Source organism: Chinchilla lanigera, unplaced genomic scaffold (genome assembly GCF_000276665.1).
Source record: "Chinchilla lanigera isolate Chin_1 unplaced genomic scaffold, ChiLan1.0 scaffold00004, whole genome shotgun sequence".
Classification (NCBI taxonomy): Eukaryota; Metazoa; Chordata; class Mammalia; order Rodentia; family Chinchillidae; genus Chinchilla; species Chinchilla lanigera.
The window spans coordinates 37,213,415-37,225,358 of record NW_004955405.1 but is presented as its reverse complement, the minus strand read 5'-3'; the positions used below and the strand labels follow the sequence as shown (position 1 = coordinate 37,225,358).

The window sequence follows — 11,944 nt, the reverse complement described above, 5'->3', positions numbered from 1 at the left end:
AAAAAAAAGAAAGAAATATATATATATATATACACACACACACACACACATATGTACACATACACGCCTGTTCAGACACATTACCACTGCTGGAAAACTAACTGGGAAATGACTTCTCTTGATTTTCTTTTCCATGTCATCCTTGCACAGGGGCCATGCTAACCTTTGCAATTGTAGTATATGTGCTGTTCTTAAATCAGTAGAATCATCTTTATAATCAATTACTACTAAGAATTTTATACTTCTTCATTTTTTTCTTGAGACAGGGTCTCACCGTGCTGTGCTGGCTGGCCTTAAACTCACTATGTAGCCCAGGCTAGGCTCAAACTCACAGTGGTTGTCCTGCCTCAGCCTCCCCAGTGCTGGGATCACAGGCATGTATATGATCCCTGCTGTTCTTTATCACTTTTATTGCTGTGTTTGAAGATATTTCTTTAAATCCTGTAGAATAAATAAATGCAGTAATGTTTTCAAAAACTGAACAGACCATCTAAACTTACTTCATGCTTCATTGGAGTAGCAAATTCCAAAATGATTTCTATAAAAATCTTTTGAATTCCCAGGAAGCAAAAGTATCCAATTTGGGAAATTCCAAGTAATCCATGTTTCAGAAAGCAGGTATCATTTGAGTGAATGAGGTACACATTCATGATGGGCCCATCAAAGTAGACCTTTAAAATCCTAGATGCTGCTCTTGCGCTGTAATGAAGGGAGCGAAATGAGTCTTTACAGCTGAATATTACTTGTAATGGGCAGATACAGTTACAAGTGCAAAGCAAACACTTTTGCACCCTTTGGTCATTAACATCAGGTGTTCGTTATGTTACAAGTATAATTTATAGGGAGGGGAAATGGACACAACCGTATCATGAGCAGAACATCCCTAACAACAGATGCTGAGTCTGCGAAACAGTTTCCTTAAAGGCTTTTCTTCATAGGCACTCAGAGTAAGCTTAGTTCCTTGTTAGTGAAAGGCACAGACAGAACTGCTACAGTGTATTTATTTCATGGCTGAACTCACGCTGATGGACGGACTCAGCACCCTCCCAGGGCACGCTCGGGCCCTCAGACACTTTGCTCATTTTTCACTGGAGCTGTTCTTTCATCTTTAGAGATAACGGACGGCAGTCATTACGAGGACACTCGTTACTTCAGAACTCATCTTCTGAGATAATCCTTGACGCAGGAATAGTTTGCTGTTATTTTCATAGGAACCTCTGTGTAGTACCAGTCAAGATCTGTGAGCCTCTTTTTGACCCACAAGTCTAGTCTCAATCAGCAGTCCTCGGGGGCAGCAGTATCAGCCAACACTGGAGTGTAGTGTCCCCTCCATCTGTGCCGTCTGTGGAAAGAGAGCTCCCTTTGGAAGAGCGCCGCCTTCGTGTTACAGGGAGGAAGAGGCATCTAAATCGGTTTCGTGGCCTTTCGCTGACAGCTTCGGAAGGAGAAGCGATCACAGCATGTTTTTCTCCCACATTCAGTAAACAGTTATCTATGTCATGTGGTATCTAAAAAGTTAGTCTTCAGTATAAATTTACAAGCAGCACCGATTTGTAAAATAGCATCAGAAGGCAAACATACAGTTGAAGCCATTTCACAGAGAGAAGGGCAGGGGGCCCGATCGGAGGACGGCCGCTCTCCGAGCCGTAGCCCTCCCTCCCCACTCGCTCCCTCCAGACAGCTGGCTCTGTCCCCGTACGCTCACCTTGTCTTTCGGTTGTGGCTCTAGGTGGGAAAACACTTCCTCCCTTCCACCTTTCATAACTGTGACTCAAACTCAAAATGAGAGGAAAAAACCACCTAAATGGCATTTTTTTTTAAATTTCTTTTTTTGTCTTTTTGAGACAGGATTCATGTAGTTCAGGCTGGCCTTGAGCTCACTTTGTAGTCCAGGCTGGCCTCAAACTTGCAATAATCCCCCTGCCTCAGCCTCCTGAGTGCTGGGATTATAGGCATGTGCCACCACACCTGGCAATATTTTTTTTAAAAAGAACACATCTCTGTTAAGCTAAAAAGTTTTTTTTTTTTACTAATCTAAAACTTTATAAAAATTTCAACATGATTTACAAAAGAAATTTAGTAGGTTCTTAGAACACAATAAAAAATACACATAAGCATTGGCAGACCTTTAAACCTCCAAGTGGTTTTCATGATAGAAGAAACTCCCTTTTAACCCGAGTGCTGTCCTGCTGAGGTCCCTGGCACAGCTTCCTTAACGCACTTTCTCCAGGGACCAAGTGCAGACGTGATGTTTTGCAACGTCAGACTGGTGGCCACTCTGTTCTTCATCACTTGTGTGAACAAACTGCCATCATCACTCACCAAAAAACCCACGTTTGAGTACGTTCAGCCCCGAGGTCATTCCACTCTGCCTCTCGAGGGCTGGAAATTGGACGCTGCTTCCTGATGCCTACCGCACCCCACTGTGGCTCGATGCCTAGCGAAGAATACAGTAAAACGACACACAACAGTGCAGGAACCGTTGTGACAAAACCCTTCAAGTGCATCTTGTGGAACAGGCCAGATCGCTCATGGAGTTTGTATAAGTGTGATAATGTGTCCAGGAGGGTAAAAGACCTGTTTGCTTTTACCTGTATCCCTACACAGAAATGAGCAAAGACTTACCAGTCTTGGGTATATCTGCACTCTGCTGTGATAGCCAGGTTCAACAAACTAAGGGTAAAACATACCTGTGATTCAGGTTTCTGTCGTTATTTTACTATAACCAGTTCCATGAAACTAATGTTAAAATACGGACCTTCTCTACCTCCACCGGCCTCCCACACACACAGTTTATTTGCTGTATTTTAGGAAACTTTTTAAACCTCATTTCTCTTCCTTTCTGTGCTCTCTGCTTTGTAACATATTTACGTAACCTTTCCCGTGCTGTCCTGTAGGTGATGCCAGTGTATGGTAAATCACATAGTTGAGTCTCTGGAAGGACCTTATACCGTCAGACCGTAGTTAATAGAAGCTAGGAGTTTTTTTAGAGAAGTGTGGCATTAACTCGCTCTTTTCCCTTTTTGCTTAGCACTTCAGTGTTTCTAAATGAAATGTGGGCTGGGGATTTAGCTCAGTGGCACAGCACCTGCCTGGCAAGCTTGAGGTCATGAGTTCGATTCCTGGTCCCAAAAAACAAACCAAAACAAAATTATCCATCGAAATGAAATGTTCCAAACTCCTATATCTCCGTTATCCGAAATAATCGAAAGGTACTAAGGTAGTAAGTTAAGGTCCTTGTTGTAGTAGTCTGCTTATTCCTCCACTGTTGAAATTAAATTAATTTTGTTATTAGGTCTGTTTTGTTTCCATCTTAGTTCTAGATATTATAATTAAAAAGTGATTCTCTTTGAATCTCCCTCTTTCTCTCTGCCAGACTTGAGTCTGTTCACATTAGATGCTGCGAACCAAGTGGGCTCTTCCTTCATTTTCCGTAGCGCTTACGTTAGCAAAGGACCAGGGTTTTGCCTTCCCCCTCTTCGTCCTCGCAGCCGCCGTGATCCCCTCTTCAGGTGCCTTACAGTCGCCCGCAGAGCAGCAGCGCTCGGCGTGGCGCTGGGGAGGCCCTGCCTCGCTGCTCTTTGCCCTGGCCCATCTCATGCTTAGACTGCTCGGGAGGGTCTGTTTTTACCAGACCTTCCCAGGCTGAGTTTGGCTAGTTCATAGCAGGAAGCCCCACGGTGAGGACGGTAACTGTATCCCAGGCCGCCAGCCTTCCTGCCCTTGCTGCCGCCTCACTGCCAGCATAAGCCAGCATCACTGCGTCTACAGGTGTCTTTCCTGAGCTTTTTAAAGAAGTAAATAAGGGTGAGATAACTTGAAATAAACTTTTCTGATGTAGAAAAATGAAGGTTATGGTTAACGATGATCTATCTTAATTTGGTGAGATCTGCAGTATTTCTGTAAGAAATACAGGGTCCTTAACCTTGAAGATTTTCTGAAAAAAAAAAAAAAAAAAAAAAAACCTGAAGACTCTTACTGAGTTTAACTTTCATGTTTGTTCTTATATTTGACTGAACTTAAACTCATATTTTATTACAAAATGTAAAATCAGATCTGCATTTTGAGGGGAGGACTAGCCAGACAAATATGTACTTATTCTTTGAAAAAGGAGACAAGCGATCACATATGACGAGTGGTCTAGAGATCCAAGTACATTGCTGAGTCTCTGTGGTTTTCCCTTTGAGCGAACCCCCAGCCCGGCTTAAGGATTCGGCCCGAAGAGCAGCTCTGCAGTGACTGCGGCAGTGTGATGCCCTGATCACGAGCCCTGCTGTCCCTGTGACGCTGGACACGGCCGTGCGGGTGTGTGGCCGCGGAGTTCTGCCTCTGACCGTGGGATACTCTCTGCTAGCCACCCCAGGGGGCCCGAGGCCAGGAGCACAGGGACCATCGCAGGAGCCTGGCTGGGCCCCAGAAAGCAAGCGGCATCACCTTCCTCGGGAGCCTCAAGTCTAAGCTATGAAATGAGGGTCTCCCCATGCCCAGAAACAGTGCAGGGAGGGACGTTGACCTGGTTGTATCTTTTCTCCCTAGAGCTTTGCGGTTTGTCGTTCGTTCATTCAACAAGTTTTCTTTTCAAGGAAATTGGTATTTATTTCTCATGAGTCTTTATGTTTTCATATTCTTAGCTTCAGTGCTAAAATTCACATGCTCTGAATATTTTTGCCAGCTTACACACTTGTCCGGCTGTCACTGCTTCGTGTCGGTGTCGGTGTCGGTGTCAGCAGAGGACGTTCCTAACGGCTGGATTCTCTCTCATCTTTTACTTAGGGTGTTCCGGTGATGGCAATAAGAAACAAAATGATATCGGAAGGACTGGACCCGGACCTGCTTGAGTAAGTCGTCTCTCTAATTCAGTTGCTGTCAGGAGAGTGAATGTGTCAGTTATAATAAACATACTTCAGGCGCTCTTTCCCTTTGTACTGTTTCATATTTCACAAAGCCATCTTCATAAATAACGTCTACATTTTTTAAATATCCTGTGCCACCAACACCAGCTTTGACACATCTTAGGAGCAGTTTCAATAGATGAGTGATGAGTTTAGGTATCCAAAGGAGCCAGAATTTTATGGCACTTTTTTTTTCATGCTTTTTCCTTTTTGAAGGAGCACTGAGGCGGGCTTTAATATAACCAGCATTTCACTTAAAATTTCAGTATATAGGAAATCTATTCTACCATAACCTAAATTAAGCCACATTGAGAAATAAATAGGGCAGAAAGTTATCCTAAGTCCACGTTAACGGTTGTTGTGAAGCTAGATACCAGTTGGTGTAGGTCTTATAAAACATTTCTTGAGAAATGCGAAAAAATAGTAGCTTGGAACTTCGGTAATAATTTATTCCATTCCAAGCAAACCTGGCCACGTTCGCCCTGTATATAATGAACCCTAACCGATCCTCAGAACACGTCGCATCTCCCCAGTCTGGAGTCCCCTTGGCCCGGAGCTGGCCAGGCATTGGTGCGGAAGGAACTAGCGCTCTGTTAGGGAGCGCTCAGCACGCGCCCTTCCCGGAGCAAGGGGAAGCACCACGGGAGGTTTTTCTCATGTGACCCTCCAGCTCACAGAACGTAAGGATGTTCACGCCAGCAGGAACGGCGCTCCAGCGCAGATCTGCATGTGCTGCCTCTGCAGGAAGCAGATGGTTGGAGTGAATGGCACGGCGTGGGGATTGGGCTAAAGCAGCTCTGGCGTATTTGGCATTTGTTCCAGAAATTGTCTCTGACACCTGAAAACCAGTGAGCTGTGATGCCCTGTGGTATTCACCGAGCACTGAGTTATCCACTGCTGGTGCTCACTGGGGAGTGTAAGCTACAGGTGTGTTTGCCTTTGACCTCTTGTTCTTGTGCAAATGCACGGTAGGCTCCCTGCAGTATCAGCTGTGATGGCCTTTACAGCACTGATCCTTCTCTCCAGAAAAAATGCAGTGACTGGAAGGCCAGTGCTCTAGAAGCACAGCGTGTGCAGGGTGTCCAGCCCTGTCCAGGCTCAACTCAATTCCTTCATTCCCCCCGCTGTTCATACCTGCGGTGCGGAAATCACCCTTGCTTCCACCCTCTTCCCACCTAGATGACCTGATCTGTCTGCGATCTGGAGCACAGTGCACACAAATACACAGTGACCCACAACCAGTGATTTTCTCATTCCCTTAAGAAACCCCTTGCTGGTGTGATGGTGCATGCCTGTAATCCTAGCACTTAGGAGGCTGAGGCAGGAGGACTGCTCGAGGCCAGCCTGGGCTACATAATGAATTCAAGCCTAGCCTGAACTAATAGAGAGACCTTCCCTCTAAATAGATAGGTAGGTAGGTAGGTAGGTAGGTAGATAAATAGCCCACCCCCAAAAATTAAAAAATAAAAGAAGCCCCTCGATGGCTCTAGGGAGACTCGAGCTCCCAGGCACCCTGGATCTCCCGCCCGGATCCGAGCATGTGTTACTGTCTGTGAACACTGCGAAGCATCCCGTGAGGGTGGGCCTGAGTCTTGGGCAGGAATCGCAGGGGCGGCTCACGCCGTCATCCGTCTTCCGGCAGAGCTGCTCTTCAGCCTGGCTCGGTCATGACTGTGACCTCATTAGCACGTGGCACAGGTCACCAGGACGGGCTGAGTGGGGCGCTCTGTAACCTGTCACCACCAGCAGCAGGCCAGTTCCAGCCACGCTCCCTCCACCTGATGACCTTGTTCTCAGAGGAACGCTGGGGCTTTGGACTCAAGTTCGCTGGAAGTGGGAAGCCCCTGCGGGAAGAAAGGGAGAGGTGATGAAAGGGAGGGAATGTGGCAGCCAGGGAGCGCACAGCCGCTCAAGTCTGGGCGCACGGTAGCCTCGGCCAGGAACTTGCACAGAGACTGTTCTGTCTTCCTTTGGCTGTGCAAGTGTAAAGTTAGGTAGGGAGGCGGATGCCTCGCTGTGAGAACGCCTAGATCGTCTGCATGGAGCACAGCACACACCTCTGGCTGACACGTACACAGTGATCCGCAAGTACAGTGTTACTTGGTTGGCTTGTGTGTGTACATACTTGGTAGCTAAAAGCATGCAGTCTTTTTAACTAAAATAGTTTACATGGTAAAGGGGGAAAGCCTGGCAATTTTTCTAGAAAACTGACATGGAATTTTAGAAAACTGAAGATGCTTGATAATTCCTAAATAAATATTATTGATACTCCTAGGTGGTTATTAATTTTTTTTCCAGTACCAGGAATCGAACTCAGGATCTCGCACTTGCCAGGCAGGCGCTTATGCCGCTGAGCTGTATCCCCCACCCTGGTTATTTTAAGTAACACAGGAATATAGTTCAGTGGACAGCGCCTGCCTGGCAAGTGCCAAGGTCCTGAGTGTGAGTCTCTGTACAAAAGATAAAGTAACAAGAATTCTTCTATAATAGAGAATTAGTCTTATAAAAGGTAGTTTCAGGATGCCAATAATCCCAGCACTCCGGAGGCTGAGATAAGACCATCGCAGAGTCAGGGCCTGCGGGGCACACGTAGTGACTTCGAGGCTGGCCTGGACCGCACAGGGAGGCACTTAGGGGCCCTCTCCGAAAACGTGTGTTCCCGTGCCTTTCAAATAAGGTGTGGAACAATACCCTTGTTACTCTCACACACAAAAGTTTGGGGGAAAAGATAACGGAAGATTTTAATGGACTTTTGCCCCAAGGTTAATCTCCTTTAATTTTCCATCAGAAATACAAAGTGGATAAATCACACTTGGAAATTTCTCTCCGTTGATGCCTGTAAAAAAACGTTTGTCTCCCTGCTGCACATTTTTACCTTTGTATCCCAGAGTGAGCGGTGCTGTTATCTCCTAGTAGCTAGTACGTTTATGAGTCTGGGGTAGGTAGGTTGGCTCTGGGCCTGCCCATCAGGAAGACAGGAAATTCGTGACTGTGAAGGCTCAGACTGAAGCCGGCCCTCCCAAGGGGCCCGGTGCCGGCTTTCCGTCCCGCCCGGCTGCTTCCTAGCTGCGGACCCGGGTCGGTCACCTGGCCGCCGACCTGCGCTGCTCTCCGTGCCGTGGCAGGCAGACAGGTTCAGTCCTCGTGGGCGGCTCAGAGCGGACAGTGAGGCCGGCACTCTGCACAGCTCTGTCCTCACCTGGCGCGGTGGCTCTTCTTTTTTTTTTTTTTGTCTTTTTCAGACAGGGTCTCGCCATGCAGTTCAGGCTGCCCTTGAGCTCACTTTGTAGCCCAGGCTGGTGTCGAACTAAGCGAGCAAAGTACACTTCGGGGGAGCTCAGAGGAAAGGAGGAACAGCAGAGCAGCTGTGTCCTAATAATTAAAAACTACTACACTTAAATTCAGGCTCTGCATTCTTATTAAAGATTTTTTTTGGTACCAGGAATCCAGCTGAGGACCTTCCGCTTGCCAGGCAGGCACTTGTGCCGCTGAGCTATATCCCTGGCCCTAATGATTTTTTTTTTTGAGACAGAGTCTCACTGTAGTTCAAGCTGGCCCTGAACTCAGTGATCCTTCTGCCTCAGCCTCCTGAGTGCTTGGATAAGTTTACTTTCTCGGTGAGTGACAGGAGGCTGACCGTGGTGCCATTGTGCTGATTCAGTGATTTAACACAAACACAAACACTGGGGCCTCTAAGCAGCAGTTTGAGTAACACCATTCGCAGTTTATTTTGTTCAGATCTTTTTTTTTTTACCAGGAATCGAACTCAGGTCCTTGCACTTGCCAGGTGGGCGCTGTGCTGCTGAGCCACATCTCTAGCCTCACACTTCATCCTGTTTTATTGCAGCACACTGGCAAAGCTGTAGCCCCCCATTACCCTGTCTGCTCTCTGTGCTTGGGAGGTCATTAGGTGGTATTTTTACCAAGGCAGACCTTTCCCGTTCATTCCCTAAAGACAACTTCAAAGGGAGAACATTGCGCTGATACGAAGAACCTTCTCTAACCAGATACTTTTCTCTCTTGGTGTGTAATTCAGGCTGCTCTTGAACTCATTGTGTAGCCCAGGCTGGCCTAGAACTCATGTGATCTTCCTGCCTCAGCCTCCTGCAGTGCTGAGGGCCTTCGTGGCAGGGGCCACCACGTCCAGCAGTTGCCTGTGTCACAGTAGCCATTCTTGAACTGTCTGCTGTTTCAGAGTTTCTCCCTGCAGCGTTCCTGAGCACGAGGGCTTTCCTTTTCTTCCTCCTCCCGCTTGCCTTTCTCAGCACTTGCACCCCGCAGCAGGGCCTTCGCGAAGTCGTGCAGCCAGGCCTGGAGCGGGGCCTGTGTGGGGATGAGGCGCAGGCCTTGAGGAGCACTCATCGCCAGAGTCGCTGGGGCCTCAGCGAAGGGCGCTGCGCGGCCGGTCACCAGGGGGCCCTAACTGCAATGCTAAGTGCCTTTCTTCAACTGGGAAAACCCTCAGCGGCTTTCTTCTCTCTCAGGCGGCCTGACGCGCCCGTGCCTGACGCTGGCGGCGAGAAGAGCATAGGCGAGAGCTCGGACAGCGAGTCCTCCTTCAGCGACTGAGCCGGGTCCTACGCACAGCTGCGCCCAAGTGCTGACCTCTGCCTGCGTCCTACAGCATCCGCCACCGCGCTGCCTGTGTTAAAAGAACGCGTTTTTAACCCTCCAGCACGTTTTGCTGTGGAAATAAAGGGCTCTGGAATGAGAAACAATAACCTGAACTGCAGTGAGTGCTTTAGTGCTCAGAGGACATGTCCCAGGGCTGGGGTTGTGCTCCAAAGTAAAGCTAATGTGAGTTCATACTCACTGCAAAAATGAATAAGTTTTATACATTTTTTGAATGCTTTAGCATGAAAAATAATATGTACCTTTTTTTTTTTTGAGACGGGGTCTCATAGTCCAGGCAGACCTTGAACTCACCACGTAGCCCAGACTGGCCTCAAATCATGTCAGTCCTCCTGCCCGGAATGGCAGGTGTGCACCACGGCGCCTCGCAGTTGTGCCCAATTTCTGTGAGCTCTTAAATTCCCAGCAGGAAGTAATACTGGGTGGAAATTTCCTGTGGCATCTTGACCTACTTTGGATACGGGGCTTTTTGGAAATATTTATGAGCAAATACAGCTGTTTTGTCACTTGGTTGATGGTCTGTATATTATCAAAGTCTGATACCTTTATTATGTTTATTATCAAATGGAAGTGTTGGAGGTGTTTACAGTGTACTTCAGAATGAGCAAGGCTGCACCAACTCCTTTACCGCCTTAGCGAGAATAGTTTGGTTTGCAGAGCTCTCCCCTGAACCTTGCACATAGGTCTTCATGCTTAGTCGAGAAAACCTATGAAAGCAGGCGTGGTGGCGCACACCTGTAATCGCAGCACTCGGGAGGCTGAGGCAGGAGGATCACTGCGAGTTCAAGGCCAGCCTGGGCTACAAAGAGAGCTCAAGGCTAGCCTGATTTGCGTGGTGAGACCCTGTCTCAAAAAGAAGAAAAGAAAACCTATTAAGAACTAGGTGGAAAGAGAACAACGCACTGGATTGATGGTGCTTGTTATAGTTTCTACCTGGACGTCTCCCCCAAACCGCTCAGGGGCAGGGCTTGTGAAATGATGCGGTCAGGGCCGTTGTATTGGTCTTGGTGTTGGGGGCGGGGCCTTGTCATAAGGGGCGGGGTCTGGCCTGGGCTGGCTAGGGAATGCTCGTCTTGGTTCAGGTCACCGAGGCGCAGGAAAGGACTCGGCGTGCAGGGCGTTTGTGAGGTGGTCTTCTAGGCAAGAGCCGAGAACATTAGGGACAAAACCGGGTGAGGGGGCCACCAATGAGGTGTGGTGTGCTGAGCCCTGGGGAGCGTGCAGGAGCCTTCGGATTTCTCCGCCTCGGAGAACTGGAGCCGTACTAGGCAGCCGTGACCCGCTGGGGAGCTGCTTCACTGCGGGCCTTGGGGCTGACCTCCGCGTGGGACGCAGGCTCCCCGGATCCCGCCGAGGGCCGCGGAGCAGCCGCAGGAGCCGCTCTGGCCTGCTGGGGGTGTCCCGGCACGAAGGGCACCGGCCCACGCAGAGCTGTGCAGGTCAGCGGGAGGGTGCGACGGGCGGCTGGGTTCACGTCTCCTGCCACCGAGACAGGCGGTGGCCAGCCACTGCCCTCGTAAAGACGGCCGGGGAGACAGGAAGGCGCGCTGCGGGCGCAGGGCCGTTGTTCGTGCCGGATGTGTAGCGGCCTGGCTGGAGGGCCGGGGGATGCCGCCCTGTCCTCCCTCGGAAGTTTGTCTTTAGGCTGTGACTCCCACCGTGTGTGCGCACGGCGCTGGGTGACGTCTGGAGAACACCGCGCGTCCGTCAGTGCCGGCTCGCTGCAGGGCCCCTTCCGTTTTTGTGTCCCGCTGGTTTCTTCTCGGAACCAGGTAATGCTCTCGGAACCGCTTGCGGCCCCGGCTTGCTGCTCGGGCGTGCGAGGTCGCGCGTGTCTGAGAGCGGGGTGGCGTGGGCTGCTGGTCCCTGGTCCCGGGACTGGTATTCTGTTCACTTTCAGGTCGTGATGCTGGCCAAGGCCCAGGGAGAGGGGAAGGAAAGCTCCATTATGAGTAGTAATTACAGCCGGGTGGGAGGGCGCACGCCTGTCGTCCCAGCACACGGGAGGCTGAGGCAGGAGAATCGCCACGAGTTCCAGGCCAGCCTGGGCTATCCAGTGAGACCCCCCCATCTCAAAAAAAAAAACAGTAATAGTCACAAGAGGAAAGAATTGATTTGGTATGAGGCAGGCTGCCGCCGCCCTCCTCAGCCGCAGGGACTCCGTTCTCTGCAGAGCGCCGGCCTCTCGAGTCCCCCGCGGCCACACAGCGCGCGCTCGGCGCGGGACGCGAGATCCGCACCCCGTGCCCGCGCTCCCTCTCTGCGTGCGTCCGCCTCCCCCGCGGCCCTTAGCGGGAACTTGGCGCGGGGCGGGAGGCAGCCTCTCCCTCGCCCAGCCCGCAGCACGCCGGGCCGGCCCCTCCAGGCCGGCTCCAAGGCCCGCGGTGCCCCTGCGGTGACCTAGCAGACGCGGCCGGCCC

At 50.0% G+C, this 11,944-nt stretch overlaps 2 protein-coding genes across 5 annotated transcripts in view; one reads left to right on the top strand and one right to left on the bottom strand.

Moving 5' to 3' along the window:
• The window catches only part of Nup37 (nucleoporin 37kDa), an 82,439-nt gene extending 72,404 nt beyond the window's left edge, over positions 1-10,035 (top strand). For 2 of the 4 annotated variants that reach the window (XM_013518775.1, XM_013518772.1), the window contains exons 15-16: positions 4,774-4,838; positions 9,377-10,035. In XM_013518775.1, the coding sequence (XP_013374229.1) occupies positions 4,774-4,838; positions 9,377-9,461 (150 nt within the window). In that variant the 3' untranslated portion in view covers positions 9,462-10,035. The remainder of the gene's footprint in view (positions 1-4,773; positions 4,839-9,376) is intronic. The other 2 variants (XM_013518782.1, XM_013518766.1) reach the window with 1 other exon arrangement.
• A 289-nt stretch (positions 10,036-10,324) lies between these two features.
• LOC102029357 (proteoglycan 4-like) lies at positions 10,325-11,938 on the bottom strand. The gene is made up of 2 exons (XM_013518793.1): positions 11,754-11,938; positions 10,325-11,696 (listed from the first exon to the last, which is right to left on the bottom strand). The coding sequence occupies exon 2, from the start codon at positions 11,593-11,595 to the stop codon at positions 10,789-10,791; it is 807 nt and encodes a 268-aa protein (XP_013374247.1). The 5' UTR covers positions 11,596-11,696; positions 11,754-11,938; the 3' UTR covers positions 10,325-10,788.
• Positions 11,939-11,944: the final 6 nt, after the last annotated feature.